Source organism: Balearica regulorum, chromosome 25, assembly GCF_011004875.1.
Source record: "Balearica regulorum gibbericeps isolate bBalReg1 chromosome 25, bBalReg1.pri, whole genome shotgun sequence".
In the NCBI taxonomy this organism is placed as follows: Eukaryota; Metazoa; Chordata; class Aves; order Gruiformes; family Gruidae; genus Balearica; species Balearica regulorum.
In genome coordinates this window covers 2,887,516-2,915,469 of record NC_046208.1, presented here as the reverse complement: position 1 = coordinate 2,915,469, position 27,954 = coordinate 2,887,516, and the positions used below count along the sequence as shown (strand labels likewise).

Sequence of the window (27,954 nt, the reverse complement as noted above, 5' to 3'; positions counted from 1 at the left end):
CTGATGCTCTGCGTGCTTGCGGTGGGGTTTACATCTCTCGTCTTCCTGGGAATTGGTTATAGATGGAGCAATCGGTGAGCGAGGTGTTTGGGCACCGGCAGTGACAGACCGTCAGAGCTGCCTTCGGTCACCTCAGGGATGCTTTTGGGACACCGGGAGGACGCGGGCAGGGAGCTGTTAGCTGGGTGTCACTGGGGGGGGACGATCGGGAACGCCACGACCTGTTGACACCCCACCACGGGCTCCAGGAGATCGGGGAAACGGCCGGTGCTGGGGGGCACCCCTGCCCCCCCTCCCGGGCCCGGGGCTCGCCCCTGCCCCCCCGCGATGTCCCGCAGCCCCTTTCCAGCACTAAGAGCCCCCTGAGAAGCGCAGGAGCTCTCCCCCCGCCCCGCAAACCACCCCGGGGGAAGCGGCGGGGGGGCCGGACCTCGCCGCCTCCCCGCGGCCTCCCCCCCCCCCCCCCGCCCCGGCGGGCGCAGGCCCGGTGCCCGCCCCGCCCCGTCCCTCCCCCGGCGGCCGGGGCCGGCCGCGGCGAGGCGCTGACATCAGAGCCGGGCCGCGCCGCGCCGGGAGGAGGAGGAGGAGGAGCCGCCGCCGCCGAACCGGAGCGATCGCTCTTCTCGGGGCCGGGGCGCACCGGCGGGGGGAGGCGGCGGCGGCGCTGCTTCACCCCCCCCGCCCCATCCCGCTCCTGCGGGGCTCCGCCGGCCGCGAGTCCCGGAGCCCGCCCGCCCGCCCGCCGCGGCCCGCCCGCCGCCCGCCATGCTCTCCGGGGCGCCGCCGCCGCCCGCCGGCTTCCCCAACCCGCCGCCGCCCCAGCCTCCGCCGCCCCCGCCGCCCGCCGCTCCCCCCCACGGGCCGCCGCCGTTCCCGGTGAAGGGCGGCCTGCAGATCCGGAAGAATGCCATCACGGACGACTACAAGGTCACCACGCAAGTGCTGGGGCTCGGTATCAACGGGAAAGTTTTGGAGATCTTCAGTAAGAAGAGCGGGGAGAAGTTTGCTCTCAAGGTGCGAAGGAGGGAAGGGGGGGCTCCCCCCCACCCCGGGGCTGCCGGGGGAGGGCGGGGGGACGGGACCGGACGGGCGGGCGGCTCCGGGCTGCCCCCGCCCCGCCGCCGGGCTGCGGAAGGGGCAGGAGGAGCAGGCAGCGGCGGCGCTGCCTGACAGTGATGGAAGATGTCTGCTGCCGGGGAGGGGGGGTGGGGGGGGGTCCCGGGTGGGGGCCGGGCACGGGAAAACGGGCAGCGACAGCGGTAACCGGGAGCGGGGCGTGCGGCGGAGCGGGCCGGGACAATGGAGCCGGCTGCTGCCCGTCCGGCCCGCCATGCTTTGATTTCCCCCCCATTAAGAACACCGAGACGTGGCTTTCCGGCTTTCTAACGTGAAACGAAGCGAAATGACATCTCGGTAACCCGCCCGGGGGGGTGGGTGCGGAGCCCAGCCCTGGGCCCGGCCGGATTCACCCCGCGCGGTTTACATCTCAAACCGGGGGGGGCGGGGGGGGGGGGGTCCCGGTGCCTCCTTGCGCTTTGCCGAAACGCGGGCGGCTGCCCGGGTGTCCCTGTTCGGTGGCAGGTCTCCCCTGGCTCCGGCTGTACAAGCAGCGGGTAACACCGAGCGGCTGTCGTCCCCCGCTTCGGACAGGGAGTATTTCAGCGGTGGTGGTGTTTACCCCTTGTCCGTAACTTGCTCCTGTTTGAAAGATGCACAGGTAAATGGTGGCCGCGAAAGTGCGTTTTAGCGCGCACGAGAGGCGATGCGACCGTTCCCTTGTTTTCAAATGAGCGTTTTGAGCGAAGCGGGGAGCGTGTCTCGCTGCCGGAGGGACTTTGGGAAGTTTGAATGGATTCACGACACGCCGAGCGCGGCGCTGGGTGACGCGGGTACAGGCAGTCTGCTCGGCGGGAGCGCCGTGTTCTCTAGCATCGACGCGATTTGTGCCCACACATGAGCTGTTCAAACCCTCGGCGTTACCCTGAGAACTGTGAAGGCTGAAACAACCCCACCTGAATCCATCACCCTCGCGTCTTTTGTTTTTAGAGCTGCCCGTCTGTTGGTACCGGGGTTCCTAACCTGAACGAATGAATGAACAAGGGGCTTTGGAGGCACGAGTCACGCCGTGGGGGTGGCGGGGTCGGCACGGGACGGTGCTGCACCCCTGGGGTTAAGGAGGGCAGGGTGTTCAGTTGAACAATAAAAGTTTGACGTTTCCTTTGGAAATGCAGGCGTTTCTCACGAACGGCACTGCGTCGTACTCCAAGCCGACATGTATTGTCATCTCGTTTGGTTGGAAATTAGTGAAATCCTCTTCTGTTTTGACAGACGAGCTCCTCCTCGCTTCTGCACTTGACTCGTGTATTTAAAGCGCAGATTCCAGCACTTCCCTTTTACAGCCCCGAAAGGGGAAGGATGGCCGAGGGGACCGAATGCCAGCGGTTCCTCTCAGCCCCAGCACGGGTAGGACGGTTGGGGCCTGGGGTTTGTTGCACAGGAGGGTGGCGCAGAGCATCTGCGCGGCTCTGGGAACGTGAGGTATATTCCACGCTGAATCTCTGTTTTGGAAAAGCGTCGGTCGCCTTCCCTGTCCCCTGCCCCGGCCTCTTCGCACGTCCCTGCCGGGGAGAGAAGAGTTTAGCCGAGCGGTCGGACGTGTCTTTGGCTCTTCAAAGAGCGGCACAGCTGCTACCATAAGCGATGCCTTCCAGCCCCTTTAAAACTGCTACGCTGTGAGTTTGGGCTCTCGGACGAGCTGGTGCGTACTCGGCTTGTCCCGGTGAGTACGAGCTACAGGCTTGGATTATTTGATTATTATATTTGGACTGAACTGCCGAGCCCAAGCTCAGTGGGGATGACTGCCCTAGACACGAAGCGCGCTGACTTCATCCCCTCCTCTGGTACGCGGCCGGGATAACATCTCTGTTAGAAACCTGCGGAGAGGTATTTGGATCCGAATTACTCATGGGCTACATCAGTGTGGAAAGATGACCTAAAGCAGGATCCACAGAAGTGATTGCATCGAGTTGTCATCTTTCAGATGATGCTTAAAAGAATCCTGATGGCCCATCGCCAGAAGCCGCAGCTGAAATCTTTGTGCTGCCTGCTTTGGTTGTGCAGCAAACCTTTCCATTTGGCCCGTTGCTCTTTACATTTGCTATTCCAGAATCTTGTATAATCATGCAATCCTCCACTGGAGGGAAACAGTCGTGCCTCTCCCCAATATTAACGTGTCTTCTGGTTACGTTGTGCTTCCTCTTGGGTTGTGAGCGTCTATTATGTCGTTAAACCTCTTTCTCCCAAGCTCTGAGATGCGTTTAGGTTTGGGTTTTGCTGAGAGTTACTTTGCTTAAGAGAACTTTTCGGTGCTCTGGGAGAGTTTGAGCTTGGAGACAGCGTTGCAGCAGCAGTGGAAATATTACAGCCAATTTTCTACTCCTTCCAGTGCAATAGTCCGTGGCAGAGATGCATCATTAAATAAAAGATGCGCGAGTCAACGGCCAGTAGTTTTATTTGCTGTGTAGTACCGGGGTGAAAACAGGAGATATTCCTTTACTTTTCTTATAGATCATTATTGTTTATGTTGCAGTTTCCCACCCTCAATTTTATTTTATTTTTTTCTTACTGAGCAATACCTGAAGCGTGGCCTGGTGGGAAGCAGGCCGCCGATGGTCCCAGTCACCCGTGACTTGGCTTTTTGATGTGCAGTGATTTACCTCAGGGTGGGAACATAAAGTCTGCGGAGAGGTGATCCATGGAACTGAAATGCGAGGTCTAGGTGGTTTCTTGCCCCTTTCTTCCTGGTACCTTGGCGTGATTTATTATTAGGCAAAATAAGGCTTGTAATTTCTGTAAAGCCTGCCGTATGTAGGTCACTGCTGACCTGACTTGGCGTTGTTCGTTGTGGTCAGGCTGTTGGCATTAGTGACGCAGGCTGCGACGGTGGGGCTGGGAGCGAGCTCTGTCTCGCCTACTGCAAATTCCACTTTTAAGACTAAACTTTAGGCAAGATACTGGGTCGATGGCTGGCTCTCTTAATTTGGCAAGGAGAATCGCAGGTAAACCAGACAGGAGAGCAGGGGCCAGTGATGGCAAGCGTCGAGGTTTTTCTTTTCTACGCATTGCTCGATGAAGCTCTTCGTGGAGCAGGTTTCCTTTAAAACAAATTAACAAACCTCACTCCTAACCCCAACTTCAAAGCAAGAAATCCTCACCTCTCCCTTTGGGTGGAAGAGCTTCGCAGGGCTGTGGAGACAGCTTGCAAATTTGCTCCCTCTCTGGCAGCCCCGTTTCTGGACCATCCTTGGTGTTTTGGGACATGTTTGCGAAACACTCTCGGTCTCGCTCTCAGCCTCATCAGATAATCTGTGAGCGATGGTTCCTGTGATGGAGAACGAGAAAGGAGTCCAGTACTTTTGTGGTTTATTGTTCTTGTAAGATGCCTGTCGTGGAAATAGGGCAGGTGTCTCATAGCTGATAACTGAGCGGCTCTGTGGATGAACGTGTTCATGTAGCTGGTGGCCTCGTGCTGTCTCTGCCGTTGTGGCTGGGGTCCTTTACAGAGATGTTTAGAGGAGCAAAGCACCCCGTTTCCCATGGCTTTCTGCAGCTTCATTCCAGATCAAACACTTTGTCCCCCAGATAATCCAGCTGGAAAAATAACCTGTAAGTGATGGAGAAGTTGGAGATCTGGGGCTCACGCTCATGGGAAACAACTTGCTGTACTTCTGCTCCTCTCTCATTGGGGAGATATATATATATATATTTATTTTTTTTTTAACTCTACCATGTATTTTATATAACCAGAAACGTCTTTGCTGTGGCCTTCTGTGCAAGCCATGGTTGAAAAGCTGTGGAAAGTGTAGTGACATCACTGGGACTTTTCCAAGGCAGTGGTTTATTATCTCATTGACCAAAGGAGTCTACTGACTTGGGGTTTGAGCTTGTTTAATCAATTTAGGGTTTGCCATAATCTCTTCTGAAGACATGACATGTTCTGAGCAGTCAAACCTATGACTGGCATGGACTGATAACAGCCTGGGAGCAGGGACTTGGTTTTTTGCTTTGGCACATACTCAGGAAGTGACGGGGTTCTTCCTCTAAATAATAATCTAATGCCATCAGCCACAGGTCTTGCAAAAGAAGATCAGTGTTTCCCACGTTTTCAGAGGTGGGGAACTGAGATGCAGTGATTTACTGAAGGTCTGTCAGTAGTGGAACTGGGCAGAGGAGCTGAGCTGCCCGCTCTGGGATGAATCCTTCACGGGCAGCCGTCCCACAGGATGAAAATACGGCCCCCTTGTGTGTGATTTAATAGCCAAATACAGCCAGGTAAAACGATTATTTTATCATTCACAGTGAGCTCCTGCTGACCTTCAGTGGGGTTTCTGCTATCTGCCAGCGCGTGCGTTGGGAAAGCCCGATGTATAGGACAGCGCTCGTCTGCCGGGCAGCGGAGGTGCTGGCTCTGCCTTCGGGCAGCGAGCGGCACAGAGCGGGCGCTGAGCTTTGCCAGACTCATGCTGCCCATTCCAGAGCGTTTAAAGCAGTGTATAAATAATGATTTGAAGCTGTGCAGATTAAGAGCCAGGTCTCCTAGTGTGTTTGCTGGACAACAGGTAGGTGCAGGTCATGGAAAGTCCCATAAAGTTCCTTCCTAGGAAGTCTGAAAGAGCGAGCTGGTGGCTTCTGTCTTCCCAGAAACCTCCAGGATGTGCTCTGGGATCCGATGGGATGGATGAACTCCCGACGGGCGATACAGGGTTCGCAGGGTGGTGCGGGTACATGGGAGGCATCCGGAGGAGTGGCTGGGTCAGAAGTGTCCCTGCATCATGAGGAGCAGCGTGGCTCCAGGTTTGGCATCTCCTGAGCCTTCGTGGTGGGCTCGCGTGCCCCGCGCCGGGGTGCTCCGAGGGCTTTGCAGCAGAGGCAGTAGCTGATGCTATTTTAAAAGCCACCCCTTTGCTGGGGTTTGCACTCTCTGCTGAGAGCCTGGGAGGAAGGAGCCGTCCTTCATTAAGAAACCCTTTCCTCCTCCTAACTCTGAACGTAACCAGCTTCCCGACCTGCAGACGGCCCTCGCTCGGCCGCCCGCTCAGAAGTCAGGCTCCTCTCCAAGCACAACTGGCCCCGCGCGTCTGGCCTCAAGTTGCAGCATTCAGGCAGCATGACCTCACCTCCTGGTTTCCAAGAATAACGCGCTGCCTCCCCTCCGCCGCGCCGGGGCTGTCTGCAGCGGGCGAGGGTGGCTGCCGCAGCCCGGCACGGGCGGCTCTTGGGGCCCCGAGCCCCGCGTCTGCCCCGTGCCGTTCGGCTCCTCTCCCCTTTGCGGGCAGAGGTGCAGGCAGCAGAGGTGAGGCAGGAACTGGGAGAAGGGTCTTCAGGACTTGGCTGAGCTTGCAGGCTGGTTTTGGAGGAGGGTGGGTTTGGGGGGGGTGGATCCACAAGGACCAGGGTGATCCCTCCACCAGCTCCAGAGGCCGACACAGGAACACAGCTTTGCCTGACTGGTTCCCAAAGAACTTGTTTTAACCCCGGACAGTCACGTTGGGTCAGCGCTTCAGCATGGTCCAGAACCGTTGAGCATCGTGGTTGTCTCTGGTGGTGACGTTGACATTGGGTTTTAAAAGCCTCTGAGACCCGTATCCCACTGAAGATGGTCCCCATCCCCTCCGTGGAGGCCCCTTGTCTTTCATGGCTGCAGGATGCTAAAATATATCCTCCTTTCAGCTCTGGCCAGCACGAGGACTGTGTGCGTGACTGGTGTCCGGAGGCTTGCTTTGGAGAAGGCTCTCGTCTCTACAGCCGGTTTCCCTACGGAGGAGGACAGGGAGTGCACGGGGGGTTAGTGCAGGGCACGCAAGACCGAGTCTGAATGCAGAGAGCTTTAACAGCCTTTTAAGCTGTTGTTTCTCTATACCTCGTGGCTGAGTCATTTCAAAGATTTCAGCCTTTTAAGATCTTACCAATTCGAGGTAGAGATTATAGCAACCGGCAGGTTTAATGGTTGCGTTAACTTGCTGTTTCCTTCATGGCCTCAGGAAGGGACTAACGGCCGTGAGTGCTGGGAGATCCCCCTGACCTGAGAGGACCCGAGACACGAGCTTTGCCGGAGGTGCTGTGAGCCACAAAAATATCATTTGGAGGGTGATGGGATGGTACCTGCCATCGGGAGGGGGATACGGGATGGGGTATCAGCGTGGCTCTTCTCTGAGCACTGCTGGGAGCACGCAGAGCTTCGATGTGGCTCCATCTTTGGTCTGATGCTGCTGAGGATGACAGCATCTTCCCGTGAATTAGGGTGTTACATCGGTACGCTGCTTTGCTGTGACAAAGTACAATCTCCCAGCGGAGAGGGCAGGTGAGCACGTTGGCTCAAGCGGTCTGCGGCCGGCACGGCGTTTGCCGTCATATGTAATAAGATTATTTAAGCCGTTGGCGTCAGGGCTGCATGTGATTATGTGCCTGGCGGTCCAGCGAGCTGTAGCCTAAACTAGAGATAAAGTTCAAAACGTAAGCCCAGATCTGAATGTTCCTGGGGCGCCCAGCCAGGCTGGGACTTTGCAGCTCTGCTCTTGCTAGATACCCTTACCCAGTTTGGGCTATAGATTTGGGATCAGTGGAGGGAGGGACTCATTTCCTTCATCGTCGTAATGAACTTTGCTGCCTGGCTTTGTGTGCCCCTGGCTGCAGCCGGCTCCCCCCGGGTGCTGCTCTTGAGTTCAACCTCTCCAGCTCTGCTGGCCCCAGAACTGGGTGGTAAATTGGGCTTGGGGTCATCGTTGTCATACGTTTCTTGTGCTGGAACGGGCAAAATTTGTGTAAGAGCAGGTCGGGACTCTGCACCGTACCTGTCTCAAGGGGTACGGGCACCTCCTGGGTTTCCGTGGGGCAGACACGGGTGGGAGCATCTTCTGCTGAGCGTTCAGAAACAGAGCAACCGCATTCAGAAACAGAGCAGCCGGTCTCCTCTGGCCCTGGTACATGGCACCGAGCTGGGGCAGCCTCTTGAAAGGCTCCGTGGACCTCCTGCCAAATGTGTGTTTTCAGGGAAATGCGGCTGGAACACAAGCTGGAGCTGCTGTGGAAATTTGGCAGCATGTCCCCTCAGCCTGCAATTCCAGTAGCCGCAGCTCGTCGCTTCTCCTGCCCGTAGGTGCGGGTGGGAGCCGGGTCCAAGCGGCGCTGCTTGGAAATGGGGATGGCATCCTGGGCATCTCGGTTGGGCTGGGGGGGAAAGCAGATACAATCACATCCAAACAAACTAGAAAGTATGCATGTTATCCTCAGCCTACTTGAAAAAAAAAATAAATACTATAAAAAGCAGGGGGGGAGCTGGTCTTTATTTTCAGCAGTAATCACAGCGTTATTGCATTTACCAGCTCAATGTTTAAGACCGCTTCAGAACAGCGTTAACATACTATATATCCACTTTTTTTAGGAAAAAGGCAGGGGCTGTGCTTGCTCACAGGCGGTGCCACTGCGGGTGTCAGCAACCCATCACCTGCAGAGCGTGGGCTCCCGTGGCCCCACAGCTCCCGCAGCCGCTGCTTTCGGATACGGCCGGGCTGCTGGAGCCATCGTCGCCTGTAACAGCCTCCTCCCGCCGGCCCGGTCCCCTCCAGGCTCTGGTGTGACTCCCTCTTCCTCTTTGGCCATTTCGCAACCTCGCTGCCCATTGCGCTGGGCAGATTGCTAAGAAAATCTGGGCGGCTCTTGCATAAGCAGCTCTGCCGCGGTGCTGGGAAGGGCGGGCTCGCCAGGAAGTTTAAACCTGGGTCATCTCCTGGAAGTCACCGGAGCTGTGAATCTGGTGTTTTGGGTGGGTACGTCCCGTGCCGTGGGCAGAGCAGCACGGCTGTTTTGGGGAGCCTGGGGGCATTGCGCCCCTGAGCTGGGCACCTGCCTGGGCTCCCGGTGAGGACATCTTCCCCCTTGCTTGGCAGAGGCTTCCCGAGGCCTTTGCTTTTGTCCTTGGTGCTTTTTCCTGCAAGGAATGACCCCATTCTCGATGTGAGGGTCCGCACGGTTGTGTCGGAGGACTGTTAACATCTTCCTTTCTGTCTCTTCTCCTGCTCTGCTTATTCCAGTTTGGGGAAGAGTCTCCCAATATCTTTTGTTGTGAGGAAGACGTGCTGATAAAGAGCAGGTCCCTGCCAGGATGCAAGATGCTTCATGGGTGGTGGGAGTCAGCAGGGCAGCACTCCAGGTCCTGGGGGGTTTGGAAGTGTCCTGGTGCTCCTGTTCCCAAGTTCTCTGCTACTGGAGGAGACGGCCAGCCCAACCTTGTCTGCGTGTTTCTTAGAGATGCAAATACTGGGCTGATGAAGCCTGGGTGAGTAAGATGCTGAGGAGTTTATGAACAGATTAAAATGTGGGTCTTTGCATGCTGCTGAGCAGCAGCTCCGGCGCCTCCCGGGCGGCTGCGGGACGGGAGGGCTGGGAGTCGGAGCTGATCCCCGGGAGCTTTGGAGCAGGTCTATGGCTTGTGCCTTCCGCCGCAGTCTGGAGGAGTTCAGGGGAGATGATGATGCTCTCAGTGTGTCTCAGCATGCAGTGCTCCTGGCTGATACTCCTATTTCTGGGCTTCACCTCGAGGAACTGCAGGGCAGGGAGGGCTCTACCCTAACGAGAGCGAGGAGAGCTTTCTGGCTGCTCTTGGTGTAGCCAGTTAACTCGGTTTTGCCGGGCTCTGGCAGTAAGGACAGCCTCTGCTTGGCAGGTCAGGCACCTCTGGCTTTTGCCAAAAACATCCCTTTCGTGTTTCTTTCTCCCCAAAGATTGCATTGAAACAACCAGGCAAATGTCATTGGAAGGAGGGTTTGGCTGGGACGTGGTGCTGATGCCTTGAGGGTTTTAGTGACTTAACTCCTAACCAGCGATGAACATCTGGAGCTTGTACCCACCTCGAATCCAAACCCTCCCAGCAGCCTTGGAAAGAGCCTTAACTTTCATTGCGGGAGAGATGGGGGTGATGCAATGGGGGGGACGTTCGTACGGGCCATTGAGGACTTGATTTCTCTCTCTCACTTAGGACAAGGGGGCTCTGCTGACTCGAGGTGCTGCTCCAGGCTTTGCAGGGCTGCAGGGGCAGTGGCAATGCCAGCGCTGCTGCTTACCAGTGGGCTCCAGTCTGCTGCAGGGGCTGCACGGGGACGCGTCGGGGCTGCTGGAGCCCTCGGGTGGGTGGGTGGGCGGCTGGCCGAGGCGCACAAAGCCTGGCCTGTCTGCTCTTTGACTCCCCCTGGCCCTAAGCCCTTTTCCTGAATAAGTGGGATTGAAAAAGCTTAAATTCATACAAAGCAGGGACCTGGGAGCCCCTGGCCAGCTTCCCCCTGCCCACCCCCCATGCCCTGGGGCTGCCTCTGCTCCCGGGGGGGCCCCGGTTAACGCTGCCCCGGGACGAGCTGGTGACTGTAAAGGTGAGGTTTCTTTTTAAAGACTGGGTATGGGAATACCCAAGATGAACAGCCTAGCCTGCCGAGGGAGCAGCAGTAGCTGCAGGAGTAGGTTTTTTTTTTTGTTCGTTTGTTTAAATGTCCCTGCTTTTATCCTTTTAGCCCCTTTCTGTTCTAATCTAACAGCCAAAACGTGTCCAAAGCTCTTGCTGTCTGTTGTATTTGGTAAGAAATCAAGCAGCCTGCTGGTAAACACTGCCTAGCAGCGGGGTACAGGGCATCCGTGGGAGGATCAGCGAGTCTTTCCCAGAGCGTGTGTGGTTTTGCTGTATATTAAAAAGGTGCAAGCGCATAAAACCTCTGCTATGGACCTCTTGCTCCGTGCTGTTTTCTCTGGGGCAGGACCTCTTTGTGGGAGCAGCTTTAGAGACCGAGGGGGTGAAGGTTTCCTCTCGGACGGTGTTTTTGGAGGCGTGCGCGCCCAGGTGCTTTGTGATGAGTTTTGCTTGTTGGCTGAGGTATTTTGAGGTTACGGTGCTGATCAGGACGCTGGTGGTCTGTGCTCCGTCCGGGCTTCACCAAACCTCCCCGGGCTTCGTGGCCACGCGGCTGCTGCCAACAGGTGCCGCGGAGGCTCTCGGGGCTGCCAAAAGCCTGGAGAGAGCTAATAATAGCCACCGTGTCCCGAGAGCTTTAATGAGGTGCCAGCAGGATGCAAAGAAGGCCTTTTTTTTTTTTTTTTTTTTAAATAGAAGCACAACTGTGTTTTCCTCCCGACTGAAGGAGTCTCAGGATGGCGGGTGCAGAGGGAAGATGAGCCGGTGGAGGAAGAGCGCCCGAGGCCGAGGGGTTGAGCTCCCCAGGCTTGTGGGGTCACAGGAGGCTCTCAGCTTTCTGTTGTATTGCTTCAAGGTCCAGGTTTCCCCTAAAATACTTCTTGCCGTGGTAGTAAAGCAGAGGTGTGTGACCATAGGTAGCGCTGGGTCTGGAGTGTTGCTTGGCTCTTAACCCCGGTGGGTTTATTGCAAACGGGGGGGTCCCACCAGCAGGTCCTGTTAGGAGCTGGGGATGTGCAACAGCCGTGTGGTGGGAGGAGGAGGAGGAGAGCAGCCTGGGGTGTAGGGACAGGCGGTGAGCCAGAGCCAGGAGCAGCCCCGGTGGTCTCGGTGAGCAGCGATGCCCAGGGGCGTTTGGGGGAGGTGGTGGGTGATGTCTCCAGCTGACCAGCTCTTAATCACCCAGTGGGGTGCAGTCCTCCCCTTCCCCTCTGTCCCTTCATTAGCATCCCTTCTCGTTACCCGCCTTGCTGTGGGTCGGCTGCAGCAGCCCCTCTCCCTGCCCCGCGTGTGCCGGAGCACCGTCTGCCCTGTGCATCCCCGGAGGTGGGCTCGTGCATCCCCGGAGGTGGGCTCGTGCATCCCCGGAGGTGGGCTCGTGCATCCGACTGCGTCGGAGCTGATGGAGCTGGAGGCTTCGTATCTGTTTGGCTGTGTGAGAGGTGGAGAGAGGAGGGTGGTTGGTGGCCGCGGGGCCCGTGCCTTGCCGAGCGCCCGTGCAGACAAAGGCGTGTTACGAAATCCCCGTGTCGCTCCTGTCCTGACCTTCCCCTGCATAAAACAAACCCCACTGTCAACAAAAGCGGGAGCCACCCGGCACGGGAGCTGTTTATCTCGTGCAGGGAAGAGCAGGGGTCCCAGCCCCGAGGCCCTGGCAGCCTCCAAACCGCTTTGGCCATCGTGTCTGGCCACGGCTGGGGTGTGCATCCCTGGCCTCGCCTCAGGGAGGTGTTTGCTGTGTCCTGGTGGTGCTGTATGTTTTAATGTATATTTATTTACGCTGCTCTAAGATCTGTTGAAAGGCAGCAGGGAGGGGGTGGCAGCCGCCTGTCTGTCCTGCGGGGGGTCCTGCCCATGAGCTGAGCCCTGAGAAACTTCATTTTTGGGCAGAGTGTGAGCCCAGGAGCGTGAGGCCAAGCTGCCGGGATGTGGTGGGTGTTTGTGGGGCTTCTGGCAGGGCTTCATGGCTCCTTTGCTTGCAGGCATGGGTCTGGGTGGTCTGAGCCTCTCCCTTAAATCACTTCCAGCTTAAAAGTAAAGCCGTTCTGGGATGTAGGTGTGGGCAATCCTCCCAAAGCTGTCCCTGGGGTTGGAGGGTTGGGCAGGGTTGTCCCCAGGATTGCCGTGAGGCTGATGGAGCAAGGGACCCAAAAAGATGCTTTGAGCATCTTAGTGCCGGCCACGGGCTGTATGGCGGAGGCTGAACGTGCAAGGGAAAGCCCCTGGCCGCGGTGCAGAGTTGGCAGAGGCGTGCCGGGGATGTGAGGGTGCTGGTGTGGTGATAAGGGTTGGTTTTTTTTGTTTTTTTTTTCAAGCTGTGCCTGTGGAAGGGAAGTGCAAAGAACATAGGTCAGCGCTGAGTTAATGGTTTACACTAGTGTTTACTTCTGTGTTAATCATGCCTGTGAATATCAACCACTTCCTATCATAAAAGCACATATGTGCACTTTTCCGTTCATGAGCTCGGCAGCTCTGGTAGGAAATCTGGCGAGGGATGGGGCTGGGGAGCGGTCGGGAGGAGGAGCTGACCCCAGCCCCGAAGCTTTGCGAGGAGGCAGCAGTAAAGGGGTTGTGTGTAGAGCAGATCCGCTGGCCACGGTCGGGTCTCCCGGGAAGATATCTGCCCCTCCCGTGGCTTCTTACTTTCCTTTCCCTTTGTATTGTGCAAATAAAAGGCCCCGGCGGCTGCAGCGTGTTCTTGGCGGTGGCTGCAGCAGAGGCACGCAGGATGCGGTGGTTCGGTTTCAGAGAGGGGTCCCTGGGAGTGTGTGTCCCCCCTGCCCTGGAGCAGCTCCGTCTGGAGCTGGGCTGCAGCTTCTGCCTGCCCCGAGTCAGCCGGTCCCATCCCCGCTCAGACCTCCCAGCCCCACGCTGTGGTGGCCCCGGTGGGAAGTGACATCTCGGATGGGCTGGGTTGGGGCACGCTGGCTCTGACAGACCCCCTTCCTCCCCGTTGGATTCACAGGGAGGTCCTGGCCAGGGTGGTGGCTCCATCGCTCCAGCCAGGTCTGCTCCCTGGGGCCTCCCGGGATGTCCCCCTGCGTGGCAGGACACAGAGGTCTTGCTGACCATCACTAATGCCTGGACTGATCTCGGCTCCTAACGCCAGCGCCCGTGCCTCCTGGAGAGATGAGCATCGGGTGAGTCACCCAAACCTCGTGCTGCTTCTGATGTACCGGGAGAAGATGATCCCAAAACAAAAACCTGGGATTGAATGGGTCCCTAATTTTGTTTTTCTCAGATAAGTGATGCTGGAACTGTTTATTTCTGTTCATTAAACACCAACTCCAGCCTGCTGCTGGTGCCGTGAGTCAGCGCGGATGCTTCGTGCTGCCGCCTTGTTGCCATTTACCTGCTTTGACTTTTCTCAAAGTGAGTTTTGCAGCCCCCTCCTGCCCACCACCGCCCTGTCTCCTCCCTGTGCCCTTGTCCCCGGTGTCCCCACCGTGCTGGTGGCCCTTCCCTCAGCATCCAAGGCACTGCTCCTGGGTGCCCGCTTTGGAGCTTCATCTCTTTGAAATCAGTGTGCAGAGAATATTTTTGCTCCTGGGAAATGGGTTCTGCAGAGCGGGGCTGGCCGGGGGGCAGCACCCCGGTTGCGTGGCGGGGGGGGGGGACACAGGCCCCTGGCAGGTGGCTCTTATTTAAGCCGGGGCCTCTCTTCTGCTCTTTGCCTTTGTGTGCCTGGAGAGGCTTTTGTTGCAGCCTGAAAAGGCTGAATAGCTGCTGCATCTGTCGTGGGGAAGAGCGGGTGAGGAAAGGCTCAGCAGATGCCCTGGGGAAGGGGGGGGGCTGCGGGGCAGGGGGTCCCAAGCATCTCCTGTGGGCTGTGGGCAAGGGAGCTGGCAGCACACGGGGCACGGAGATTTGCGCAACCATTGCGGGCGAGCGGGGCCCCGGTGCGGCAGGTCTCCTTGTGAAAGCGTGGTGCAATAGCTGCCTCTTCCCTTGCCCCATTTACATCTTCCTCCCTGTTGCAAAATCGCCCGCAGGAGCAGCGATGAGGCCGCCCGCTCTGACATCTGCCTCCACGAGCGTGCTGGCTGCTTCTGGCGGGGTTTTTAGCTCGCCCCTCGCACACACAGCATCTTCGCGCCTGGCTTATTGCTTGTCTCCAGCCGCGCGGTGGGAAGGCTTTCCCTGCACGGGCCACGATGGCTCCGAGTCTTCCTCCCAGCGCTCCCGTAATTCAGACTTGGAGAATGCGGCCGAGCAGCTCGAGCGTGTGTCAGTTTGTGTTTGCTCGGCCTGAATTGCGTCTCCAAGCTTGCTCCCCCCGTTTGTAGCTCTGTCTAATCTAAGTAATTCTCTCTCACTGGGATGCTTTTTCCAACCTCTCCATCTGCCCTGAGGCAAGTGAACGCGGAGGATGACCTTTTGTTCACGGCGGTGGGGGATGAAGCCGCTGGCGCACGGAGCCGGCCGTGCTCGTGTCCTGCCCGAACGGTCAAAGCCTCAGCATCCAACCAGGCACTGATGGCACCAGCCACCATCCCTGCGGTACTGTCCTCCTGCCTTGCAAACCATGAGGCTCTGGTGAAGCCATCTCCATCAAGGACCCTTCTAGATAGTCACCCGGTGCGGCAGGCTGGGGCACACGTGTGCAGGTCGTCCTCCAGACACGTCACCCCTGCTCTCTGGCTTTCACCGGGCAAAAAAAAAACGTGAGGGTGAAGCTTTTGCCTGGTTTGTTGGGGCTTAAAGCTCTTCGGCCAGGGACTGTCCGTGGCTCTGTGTGCACAGGCAGAGCAGGAAAGTCCCATCGCCTCCGTCTGAGTGCTGCTGGTCGTGCGGGATGTAAGCAGTGGCGACGGGGTTAATGTAAAGGTTTATGTAAGAGCCACGATGATGTGGGGGAGGTTTCCTGAGCTGCACGTTTCGTCGTTACCGCATTGTGATTGAACCATGAATTTCCCTGCGTTTGGTAACGTAATTCCTCTTACGGGCTTTGGGACTCGTGATGTTATTTCTCTTCCATAGTTAATAAACAGTAAAAGTGGAGCGAAGCTTTGCTGCTTCCGTGCCCTTCTGCTGCTTGCTCCCTCCGAACCATCTCTGGCAGAGGCTGGAGCAGCTTTGGGACTGTGGGGTGATTACCTGGGGGCTCCCCAAATGTGCTGTCATTAAAGGCAGAAAAAAAGACCCACGGGCGGCAATCGGTGTAATCCAGGTCCCCCAGCGCTGTGCCATGTCGGGTGGGCGCTGGGGACCGGCAGCGGGGCGCAGGAGGAGATGGGGGTTTGCCTTCCCGGCGCTGCGAGATGGGAACAGCATGTGCAAAGCATCCAGCACCGGCTTTACAAATGTGTTAAGCAGCTGATGCCAGTTGGCAACCAGTTTGTATGGAAAGATTAGAAGAGGCAAATCCTTTGAAGAGAAACCCTTTTGCTTTATTAGGGAAAAAATGCTCCTTGCCCTGTGCTAGCCTGGTCAGGGGAACCCGGAGCCCATGTGTGCAGTCCAGGCAGGGGAACTCTGCTCTGCTCCCCTGCTGATAACTCGGGAAGATGCCTTTCTGTACTGTAGGTTTATTTTTATTGCAACTTAAGAGCAGTTTATTTTAACCCCCGTGGTGCAGAGGGGAGCTCCTCGGGGCGGCGTGGGGTGCGGGCACGCTCCTGCGGGTCCTGTTGCAGGTCGGAGGGGCGATTGCCGCACAGGCAAGGCATGCAGTGCGTGCTGCTCTGCTGGGAACCGAGGTGAATCGGGCGTGATCAAAATACACACGGAAATAAAAATACCCTGCCTGCAAGAGCAGCTGGAGTGCCTGGGGTGAGCGTGGAGCCAGAGCAAAGAGGGGCAGTCCTGGAAAATGAACAGCTCGGCATGCCGGTGTGTGCCTGATCCTCAGTTTTCATGGAAATTGCCCGTGGGAGGCGAGTTTTCCCTTGCAAGCTCTTGGATGGGGATATCCTGCCACTCCGAGCGAGAGCAGCGCGTTTTTGTGGCTCACCGAGGGGCCGCACCGTTCGGGGCTGCGGTGGCACCCGTGGCGGGTCGCAGCAGGGCGGTGTCGTTCGGGACCTCCAGTGCCAGTGGAGGAGGGAAGCTTCCTTAGCGAACCTGCCATGATTCACGGCACATCCTCCCAGGAGGAGGCGGCGAGACTGAATCAGTGGTGCCTGAGGACACGCGCGGGCGAGGGAACACGCGTGGCTCCAGCCCTCTTGTTTTCTCCGGCATCTTCCTTCCTTCCTCACGCCCACCCGCCTTTGCTGTGCTTGGTGCGAGATGATGATGGGGGGGGGGGGATGAATTCAGCTCAAAGTGCCGCCGAGCCAGCGGGACGTGGCCCCAGCCCTTTCGTTTGAGCTGAAGCTCGCTTTTGATGACGGCGGCGGGGGGGTGGCAGGGCTGGCTGGAGCCCGCTTGGTTTGCAGCCCCGTTTCTGCGCCGTGGAGGCAGCTGGGTTTGGGTTTGCTGGGTGGGTGCTGTCGCCCTGCAGACATCCCAATGAGCTGTTTTGTTTTCAGGAGCTGCTTCCAGGGTTTCTCTTTCAAAGGTGGTGAAAAGCCCAGAGCTGCTCCGGGAGCCCAGGAGGAGCTTTTGCTGCTGGGGGGTCCTGAGCACGTAGGGGCAGGGGCTGTGCCCTCCGCTGATGGGGCTGGTTTCAGAGCCGTCAGCTTGAGCGTCTCAGTGAGGCTAATGAGCGTGTTTAGCTTTGCACGTAACTAATTTCTCTCGCAGCGTGTAATGTCTCCTGGGGGAGCCGGGCTGAGCCAAGGTACAGGACGGCAGCAAACGCCGTCTGCCGAAGTCTCGGAGGTATCAAGCTGCTACACGGAGAGCTGAAATGTGGCTGAAAGCTGAATTTCCTCCTGAATGGTGATGAGGGTGGAGCGGCCTTTTCCCTGCTTTCCCTCCTTTCCTGCGGGCAGGTGCCTGGCGGGAGGCAGAGACAGGACAGTGCAGAGCTCTGGGGTGGCACGGCTCTCCCGGCTGTCCCCTGTCCCACGCGGTGTCGAAGGGACAGATGCCTGGATGCGGAGATGCTCTGAAGATGAGAGGCGGTTCGGGGACCTGTGCTGGCCGCAAAGCGAGCGTCTAAAGCCCCTAACCCTGTACACATGCAGCTCCTCTGTGCGGGAAACCTGGTTTTGCTGAGAGGCAGTGGCTGAGCCCCCTCTGCAGCGCTGCCCTTGCCCCCTGTCCCGGGGACGCTTGTGTAACTCGGGGATCCCGTTACTGCCCACCGCACGCCCGGGCTGCTGGGCTCGGTGCTGCAGCCCTCCCCTCCCCTCCCCTCCTGCTCCGGTGAGAGCCGAGCCGGTAGCGCAATGCTTCCCGTCTGAAGTAATGAAGAGTTTGATCTCAAAGGAGCCCTCCTTTGGAAGGGGAACAGGAGATAACACATGGAAAAGCTGAACTGAGAGCAGCTGTGGGTGCCAGGATTTTGCAGTAGGTTGTCCATCTGCTGCCATCTTCCCCTCTGCAAAGGGTTAACTTTGCTTCTGCTCGGGACTATTTTGGTTGCAAAATCTCCTGCTTCTGAAGCTGGTACTGTCAGCTGGGGTTGGGATGGAGGCAGTTTGCCCTTCCTGACCCTCAGGAGACACAAGGTGCTTTTCACATCCCAGCCTCCTTGTTGCAAGCCAAGAAATATAAATCTTGCTGCAGCCGTAGGCTGCCCTGGATACCGGCGCTAAATTAGGGACCTGAGCGGTGTCACCACACACACCCAAATTCATTGTGGAGTTCCTGTGACCAGAGCAGCACCTATCACGCCAGGACATCACCCACCCGTGGTTTCATTGCTGACTGCTGCCGAGGAGGGAGCAGGAGGAAAACTCATCGACTGGGAGCTGTCGGCTCCCACCTAACGAGGAGAAACTCATGAGAAGCTGGTGGAAGTGCTACCCTCACCCTGCCTGCACCAGAACCAAACCCTTTCCCACCCCTGCACCGTGCTCGGCACATCCCCGGCTGCACGGGGCTCAGGGGGCCGGTGCTTTGTGCCCGGGCCAGGACGGAGGTTGCGTGGGTGCAGCCGTGATGCCTGGCCCGTGGGTTGCTTCTGCTGTGGTTTGGACATCGCCACGTCCCTCCTGCGTCCCCCTGCAGTGGTAATGGCCTTCCCCACTCGTTGCATCTGGCCTTCAGCTTCCCGTCGTGCCGCTGTCACCTGCCACCGGGAAGGTTTCTTAAATAGACCAAATCATTCTCTTAATGAGGCTTAATTTGCTCCTCTCCCAGCCGGGCGAGCAGCCTCTCCGTCCCGTGGCGGCAGGGAGCGGAGGGAGGCCGGCTGGTGGCGCGGCTGAATTGCAGCCGGGACGTTCTGAGAGCGCAGGGGCAGCTGTTTGCTCGCCTGCGGGTGCCCGAGTACAAAAGCAAAAGTCCGGGCTGTGCTGGTACAGGTAATGGAAGCTTCTGCCTCCTATTTCATTAGAAATACAATTAAGCTCTTTTAAAAGAGCTCTGAGTGACCTCTAAAAATTGGACATATATTTCAGTACATCTCTTGTTTGCCTTGTGCAGAATGATGTTAACTATCTGCTTCCTGCTGTTCAATTTTCCCAGCACATAATTACAAATTGTTGTTTTGGTTGGTTTTTTTTTTTTTTTTTGGTCCTTCAGCTTCCTGGCTCCCCACGCCAGGCTGCTCGGAGCGGAGCTGCAAATAACCGAGCTTTTCTCCAGGCCCCTTCCCTGCCTGCGCGGCTGCTGGGGGGGCTGGCGCTGCGCTTGCTTACTGCTTTGGCTTTGCCAGAATCCGGTTTTTAGGGTAATTAAGCAATAGAGGAGCAAGGACGGGGTCATCCAGCCTCCTGCCCTGTCTGCCTTTGATCCTGAGGCTGTCGGTGCAAATGATGTGGAACATCCCTGGCAGTGTTCAAGGCCAGGTTGGATGGGGCTTTGGGCAACCTGGGCTGGTGGAGGGTGTCCCTGCCCATGGCAGGGGTGGGACTGGGTGGGCTGGGAGGTCCCTTCCCACCCAAACCAGTCTGGGATGTTGAACCATCCACCAGCACGGGTTTCCTCCGCCGGGGGAAGCAGCAGAGCCCAGGAGGTGGGAGAAGCAGGACCAAACACCCGAGTATCGGGGTTACGGGTGGGTGGCTGAAGTGCGCGTCCCGTGTGTCCCTTTCCCCGTGGCAAAGGGCGGGTGCTGTTGCAGGCAGGAATGCAAACTGCCGTTACTCTGCCCGGGCTCACGTGAGTGCCGTCAGCGAGTGTTTCGGTGTGTAAGCAGGCAGCGAGTGTCTTCTGGGGCTGCAGCAAGTGTTAACCCTTGTTCTGTGAAATCCCCCCGTGGCAGAGGGGTCCTTGCTGTAGACTGGGCACCGTTTCAGATCCTGCCAGGCCAGCGAAGCATCCGGGGGCTGATGCTCCTCCGCTTGCCGGCTGGGTGCTCTCCTTTGCCGAGCAGCTCCGGGAGCTTGACTGGGAGAGGGCGGAGGGGCAAGAAGTTCATTTCTGTGTCTGTCTTGGTAAAATGACCAAACCTGCTGTTTCCTGCCGATGCACGTGGGGTTGGGATGTGTTTCCGTGTGCTTCTACTGAGGTGCAGACCCGCTCTGGGATGTTCTGCCGAGCCCAGCCCCAAGAGCTGCCGGAGACAGGAAGGAAAACGAACTACGCTCAAGATAGACACGTTTGCTCTATATTTAGAAGTATAATAATTAAGGCTGGTTGTTTATCCTGACAAACATGGTAATTAATAGTCTGCAAATCCTTCCTGCACCTGGGAACTGTGAGTTGTCTCTGGGAAGGGCAAGGGCCTCATTAAAGACCTGCCGCTGCTTGTGAGAAAAGCTGCTGTTTAGGGAACATCTGGCTGTTTGCTTTATCCCCTCCCCAGGCACGCGTGGCGGGGTGCTGGCGGCCTCTGAAGCCGCGGTGAGGGTGCTTTTGTGCCCAGCCCGTGTGTAAGGGCAGGAGGGTCCTGCCAGTCCCACGGAGCAGAAGGCTGTAGGGGAGGTGATGGGTGGGCAGCGCTGCCGGGGGGGTGCTGCGAAGAGGAGAGCAAGGATGCTTGGCGGCACCCGGGGGTGCAGGGGCGTAGGTACCAGCGTGCGGGAGTTTGCTCATAAATGTGGTGGGAAGTCTGGCTGGTTGGTGGCACAGGCTGGCTGGGCACCAGGAGACATCCCAGAGCACAGGGAGGTGGCAGGTGGCCGGGATAAGCTTTTACCAGCCTTGGAAGGAAGGGCAAGAAGCTTATGAGGACGGGCGGCTTCGCGCTCTTCCCACTAGATGGGGATGGAGGCATTGCGCAGAGCACGCTGGAGCTCGCCTGGATGCCGCCCGCAGAGAGCACTCGCGCTCGGCACATCTTCTCCCGGTGGGTGCTGTGTCAGCAGGGTGTCACCGCCCGGCTCTCCCGGGGGGCTCAGGGCTGACAGGGTCTTGCTTCTCTCGCAGATGCTGCAGGACTGCCCGAAGGCCCGCAGGGAAGTGGAGCTGCACTGGAGGGCATCGCAGTGCGCGCACATCGTCCGCATCATGGACGTCTACGAGAACCTCTACCAGGGGAGGAAGTGTCTGCTCATCGTCATGGAGTGGTGAGTGCCCAGCAGCACTGCTGTGGGTGGGCTCTTCCCTGCAGGCCGGTGCCCAGAGGGCAGCGAGCACCTTCCTGCACCGCTGTCGGAGTGCTGGGGACCCCAGGGAGATGCTGTGCTGAGGGATGCAGCCCGCGAGCCCCAGGGATGCTCGCCCTGGATGTGATGCTGCACCGTTGGCATTGGAGGGATGGTGGGAGCTGCGCTGGCTCTGAGTCATTCTGAAAACTCGCTCGGCTGTCGGGACGCTTCGGGCCTGTGGTTCTCGCTGCAGATCGGTCATAACCAAACTTGCTTTGGCCATTGAAAGTCGGGGTAGTCAGCGGGTTCCTGCGGTGGGGTCTGCTGGGCAGCACGCAGCCGAGCCGAGCCGGTGCATCTGTTAACGCCCTTGCACCTCTTGAGCAGCAGTTGAGCAGCTCTGATTTGGGTAGATCTTTGATATAACCTGGGGAGGAGGAGGAATGAAGGGGAAAGTATTGAAACCACATCCCAACCGCAGCTGTGATTTGATGCAGCTTCCTTGCCAAAACCTCTCCTCTGGCAAGCTGGTAGGTTGCCTGGGGGGGCAGCGGGTGTGAGGAGCGCTGCGAGCAGCACCGGGGCAGGCAGCACGGCAGCCACTCGAGCGGCTCTTGTGGGGGAAGAGGCTTCTGAAAACTGCACCAGGACACTGGGCAGCCGGGGATGGGAAAGGTTTGTGCAGCGCGTCTGCTTGTGTGGGAAGAAAGCAGTAGCTGAATGGTAGGAAATGAGTCCCCAGGGTGATGGCAGCTCCCTGCAGCGTGTCTCTGCGAGAGCTCCCCGCTCTCCGAGGGATGCTCTGGGTGTAACGCCCATCACAAGGCAGCGTTTGACTTTCAGCGTGAGCACGGTGTGTCTCCTCGCAGGCTCCGTGCAGCAGTTGGCCCCAGCGGCCGTGCGCTATCTGTATTGCAGATGTCCAGCGAATGAATGTCAAGGGTGCTGGCAGGAGACGCTTCTGCACTGGGAAAGCCAGAAACTGTTTCTGCTCGAGTTAGATAAGGCAGGGACAGGAAGCACCATTGCCCCTGTTCTCAGGCAGAATTATCCCTGATCTCACTCCTGATCTCTCTGGGAGCCGAGTTTTTCCTTAGGGTACCTGGGGAAGGAACCGTGCCAAGGTTTCCGTGGTCTTTCTCCAACACCTTACGTGAGAGCTTGCTCTGCTGCAGTGGGGTTCAGTCTCTGCCTCCCCCGTCCCATCGGCGAGCACATGTCAGTGCTGCTGACACCGTGTCCCTGCCGCGATCTTTGCTCAGCACTTCTGCACGGGGTTGGTGCGCCGGTAAGGTGGTTGACTTGTGAGCTAAATGAGGCCAGGCGTGCCGGGAGCGTGCTCTCCAGGTTTGAGCCACATTTGCTGTCTTTACTGTAAATGCGTTTCTGTGGGCTGGTGGGGAGACCACGTCCGCTTGCACCCGGCGTCTCCACCACCGGTGCGAAGCCTCTGCCCCGCTCATTCCTGGAAAGAGGAGGCTCTGAGACACCCCGTGCCCAGAAGCACCGACCCAAGGGCTTGGATGCAGAAGGGGTTTGTTTCTTGCTGAGCTTGTGCAGCTCCTGGCTGAGCATCAGAGGTTTCGGTACCGCTTGCACCAGCGTGAGACGAGTGCTGCAGCGTCTAACGCCACCTGCTTCTCTTCCAGCTTGGACGGCGGGGAGCTCTTCAGCCGAATTCAAGACAGGGGAGACCAGGCCTTCACAGAAAGGGGTATGGAGCCCATGGGGACCTCGGGTGTCATCTTTGGACCGTGTCTTGATGTTTATAGGAGTGTCTCTGGTCCAGCCCGTTCCCTCAAGTGTTCTTTTGAATCCCCAGCAGGGTTTTGCTCTTGGGGAATGAGGAATTGGGTGCGAGGGGTCCTGCTTTTCCTGCTCACTTGAGAGCAGGGTTAGGGGATGTTCTCTCAGCTGCCCCCGCACCCCATCTGTCCCACTCCAGCACAGGCAGGAGCTTCAGTGACCTTCAGAAACCTCCACCTCCCTCAAAAAAATGAAGTCCAGGGGCTGTGCTTCTCATAGATCTCATTAATCTCATTCCCTCTGTCCTGTGGCCAGGCAAAGCATCCGCAGAACCCAAACCCTGAGCCCGGTGCCCCTTGGCTTCCCATTCTACAGGGAAAGCTTTCCCAGCTGGAGTTTCTTTCCCGTTTGCTGCAGATTCCTGACCTGGGGATGGGTGCTGGGGGGCCCTGCTTGGAAAGGGGGACTTCAGGTAGAGGAAACCCCTTTGACTTCAGCCAGGCTCTTTGGTTCCTGGTTTGTAGAGTAACTCAGGGAGTGATGCTCATTTTAACTTGCTTATAAAGGCTTCTGATGGGTTTTTTTGCTGCTTCAGAGGCTTCAGAGATAATGAAGAGCATTGGGGAAGCCATCCAGTACCTGCACTCGATCAACATCGCGCACCGGGACGTGAAGGTACCGTGCTGCACGCTCACCCGGTGGTGCCCAGCCCCGTTTGGCACGTGGCAATGCCAAGGCTGCTCCGGCTCTTCTGCTCACTACTTCTTCCCTGTGTTTTCACAGCCGGAAAACCTCTTGTACACCTCCAAAAGGCCCAATGCTGTGCTAAAACTCACAGACTTTGGCTTTGCTAAAGAAACCACCACGCACAACTCCTTGGCCACTCCGTGCTACACACCGTACTACGTGGGTAAGTGGCTGGGGGGTCTGAGCGTGCAGGTTTGCAAAGCTGGAGCGCAGAGCCAGGAGGTTTGGACGGTGCCACGCGCAGCCCATCACCTCTGCATCCAGCCCGGAGCCTCGGTCGTGGCGTGGTGTTGGGGTCAACCCCTGTCTGGGACGCTTGGGACTGGGGGCTGCTTTGGATGCAGGTGTGTGCCGTGTTTGCCGCTCGCTGGTGCGCGCAGGACGGGCCGCTCCGAGCGCGGTGGTGGTGCGTGCAGCCGATAACGTTGCACACCCGTGCTGCAGCCTCCCTCGTGCTGTGCTCGGGGCTGCGAGGTGGCACCACCCTGCACCGCTCCCGCCTCTGCTGCCTGCACGGCCGCGCTGAAGCCTGCGCAGGAGCGCTCGCACTGCTCCGAGCAGGGCTGCACGGAGCCGCAGACAGCTCTTTGTCGGCTCCACGGGATGGTCAGATGCCTCTCGCCTGGCGCTGCCACTTTGATTCGGGACTTTGTTTCTCTCTTTACCAGCCCCGGAGGTGCTGGGCCCGGAGAAGTATGACAAGTCCTGTGACATGTGGTCCCTCGGCGTCATCATGTACATTCTGTAAGTCTGACAGGTCCCTCGCCATCCCACCGGGGTCGGAAGGGAGGGATGCAGCTTTTGAGCTCATCTGCAGGCTGCTGGGGCTGAACCTTTCCCAGTTGGGCTGCCCTGTGTTCCGCAGGGGCTGCTGCGGAGGCTTCTGGGGCAACGCACTGACTCTCTGCTCCCTCTCCCGGTGCAGGCTGTGTGGGTACCCCCCCTTCTACTCCAACCATGGCCTGGCCATCTCACCCGGCATGAAGAAGCGAATCCGCATGGGCCAGTATGAGTTTCCCAACCCTGAATGGTCCGAAGTGTCGGAGGAAGGTAAATGTGGTCCCCGTGATGGCTTGTCCCCGGGCTGGGGTCTCCCTTTGGGGTCAGCCCGGTGTCCAGCGGCGCTGCGAAGGCTGGGGAACGTCGTGGGTCGCCTCTCAGTGATGCAGCAGCTTCACTTGTTTGCTTGAGAGGGTTTTGCTGAAGGGTTTGACCAGGGTGAGGTTTGTGGCATGGAGGGGATGGGAGGCACGTGCAAGCGTTTTGGGGCCGCTGGCTTGGGTCGGAGCACGGAGAGAGCTGCCCTGGGACCTGCTAACGCCCGGCCCTGCACAAACCCTTCCAGTTAAGCAGCTGATCCGCAACCTGCTGAAGACGGACCCGACCCAACGCATGACGATAACGGAGTTCATGAACCACCCCTGGATCATGGTGAGCCTGGGGTTGATGGGGCAGGGGTGGGATGGAATGGAATGCCTGCGGCTCCCAGCTCACGCTCCTTCGCTGTCTCGGCAGCAATCCATGCAGGTGCCCCAGACCCCACTGCACACCAGCCGCGTGCTGAAAGAGGAGAAGGATCTGTGGGAGGACGTGAAGGTAAAACCTCTCTCCGTTGCTGTCTGAAACGCTCGGTGCCATCTGGGGACTGTCCGCTTCTGCCTTCTCATTGCAAACCGGGCGAAGTTGGCCTCGGTGCGAGCGTGCTGGCTCCCGGGGAGATCTGCGCTTGGGAGGGGGCCTGGAAAAATTGGCGGTGGGAGCCTCAGCCCATGCTGCAACTTGTTCCCACTGGGGCTTGGAGGGGGACAGCTGCCCTGGGGGTCCCGGGGGGGGGTGCTGTGGGCTTTGCTGACGGTGCTGCCTGTGCCGCTTGGCCCGCAGGAGGAGATGACGAGCGCACTGGCCACCATGCGAGTGGACTACGAACAAATCAAGATCAAGAAAATCGAAGATTCCTCGAACCCTTTGCTGATGAAGAGGCGGAAGAAAGCAAACCCCACCGAGCCCACCGCGCTCCCCCACTGAGGGTACCCCACGCCCACCGGCCCTTGAGAAAGCAATAACTCTATATATATATTTTTTAAGAAAAAAAGACAAAAAGAGACAGACTGTTATATCAAGCGCATGGAATTCAGACATTTATACCAGACTAGTTATTTTTAGCTACTCACCTGTGTTTCTGACCCTTCCGGAGCAGGCGGTAAGATCCCCCCCCATCAGATCCACACGCTGCGGCCGGGGGTTTTGTCCTGTAGGTGAACGCTGCCAATAATTGGATTTTTTTTCTTTTTGTGAAACAGTTTTGATTTTTTTTTTTTTCCTTCCTTCCAAAGACATGGAAATTCCTGTGGTGACCTTTTTAGGATATATAATGTATAAATATTTTTTAAAAACTACTGTAGAGCCGAAACCCAGACAGCCTGCTCCCTGCATGGATGCTGGCTAGAGATGGGCTTCGGGCTTGGGAGCGGGTCGGGGGGACGGGGAGGGAGAGCTGCCTTCTCCCCCCATCCTGCTGTGTGCGGCAGGGCTGGCGTGGGGGGGTCACCGTGGACACCACGCTTCTTTGCTGGCCTGAAAAACTGCTGCTTTTAAAGCATGGTAGCCAAAAAACACCCACCCCCCCAACCCCTCCCTGACCTGGAAGCCCTGAGTCTACCCGGCGGCATGCAGGGCTCCCCGCGAGCGCCGTCTGTGTCGCTGTCTGTCTGTGCGTGGGGTGTGTGTCGTGTCCGTGGGCACGGAGCTGCTCGTGGCTCCCCCCCACCGTGGCCACCGCAGTCTGTGCCTGTGCCTGGAATCCAGTTCTGACCTCAGGGGTGGATCGGGGGGGGGGGGCCCGAGATGCGAGGAGGTGGCCAGTGCCCCCCGCATCCCCCCCATTCTGCGGGGACGTAGGGGAAAAGATGCTTCCCTGCTGCCTCTGCCTGCTCCCACAGCCCCCAGCTCTGGGGAAAATGCTGTCCTGGGGGTCCCCGGGAAAAAGTGGGTGGCATGGGGAGGGGGCGGCGATGGCGCGGGGCCATACCTTGAGCTGGGATGGCAGCACTGCCCCTTCCCTGGCTGGGGGTCATGCAGCCCCCCCCCCCCCCATGTGGCTCCTGCCAGAGGGATGCTCCTGCTACCGGGTCCCGGGGGGCTGGGAGCGGTCCTCTGCTCCTGGAAGCAGGATGGCTGCTCTGAAGTCTTTAGTCCATGAATTATTATTATTATTATTTGTCACAATGTTTCACTGCGTTAAATGTGTTTGAATGGGGAAAATTTTTTTTAAGGCAATGTTTAGTTTTTAGGTGATCTTTTAGACACTGTATGGAATTTTAATTTGTTTTCAAAACTGGTTTTTACCCCCCCCCTTTTTTTTTTTTTTTAAATTTTGTCCGTTGGCTTATACTAATCTTCCCGGTCTGCTCTTCAGTCCTTTGGATTAAAGACACTTAAAGCGTCACCCAGTCTCTCCTCCTTGCTTGCGTGGCTGTGAAGAAACACCTTGGTGCACCAGGCTGGGCAGATGCTCTCCTGATGTCTTGAAATTGCTGCTTTTTTTTTTTTTTTTTGCCTTTTTTTTTTTTTCCCCCCACCCCACCCAAGAGGCTGAGCTCCCCCAGGTCATTCTCTGGGCATGCAGCATTTCTGTCCTTGCAGAATCCCTTTGCTTGGGGACAGTCACTCGAGATCTTGTGGCTGGTTCTGTCCTGGCTGTTGCCGCAAATAGGATTTCCTCCCCGGCATGTGTCCCTTCTCCCCGGTTGGGGCTTTGGGGACACGGGCTGTGGGGCCGTGGCCGTGGGCGCTGCGCCCGGGTACCGGCAGGGGGAACTGCGCATCCGGCATCGTGGCCCGGCTGCGGGCACTGGGGCACGCGTGGGACTGGGGCTGCCACCGGCCCTGCCCGGTCCCCGCTGTCACCTCCCCGCTGGCGGCAGCCCCCGGGGTGCGCGGTGGGTGCTGCACTGGGGTTTATGGCTGCGGGGCCGCTGGGAGCTGCTGCTGCTTGTCCCCATGCTGGGCTGCAGCAGCTGTGGGTGAGGAGGAAGTGGTGAGATCCCCAGATGCCTTCCTCCTCCTCCTCCTCCTCCTCCTCCTCCTCCTCCTGGGGGCCAAGCAGCAGTGGGCAGGGGGGCTGCCAGGGTGGGCAGCACCGGGGTGCAGGTTACAGCAGCGGGGGCTGCGGAGGGACTCGGATGTGTCCCGTCGGGTCATTTGACTCCAAACTATCGCTTTTCTGCTCCCCACATGTGGGGCTTTTCCCTGGGGCACTCGGGCTGGGCTCTGAGCCGCCGGCTGGGGACCCCCGAGCATCCCCCGGGTGAGTTTGCAGCCCCTGAGCTGAGCGCTGGGCAGGCGGGAGCACGGGAACGCTGCCCACGAGCTCCGCCTAACCACAGAGCAGGAAGGCTCCGATACAAAGGGCTTTATCTGATTATTTGTTTCATTATTTCACACTTGGAGCCGGCTTACTTTTCTTTTTGCTCCTGCTGATGG

General features: G+C 58.2%; 1 protein-coding gene across 1 annotated transcript; it reads left to right on the top strand.

Moving 5' to 3' along the window:
- The first annotated feature begins 519 nt into the window (after positions 1 to 519).
- On the top strand, positions 520 to 26,917 carry MAPKAPK2 (MAPK activated protein kinase 2). The gene is made up of 10 exons (XM_075775599.1): positions 520 to 1,014; positions 20,819 to 20,958; positions 22,629 to 22,693; positions 23,321 to 23,400; positions 23,509 to 23,635; positions 24,141 to 24,216; positions 24,398 to 24,522; positions 24,818 to 24,903; positions 24,988 to 25,068; positions 25,354 to 26,917. The coding sequence occupies exons 1-10, from the start codon at positions 766 to 768 to the stop codon at positions 25,495 to 25,497; spliced, it is 1,173 nt and encodes a 390-aa protein (XP_075631714.1). The 5' UTR covers positions 520 to 765; the 3' UTR covers positions 25,498 to 26,917.
- The last annotated feature ends 1,037 nt before the right edge of the window (positions 26,918 to 27,954 follow it).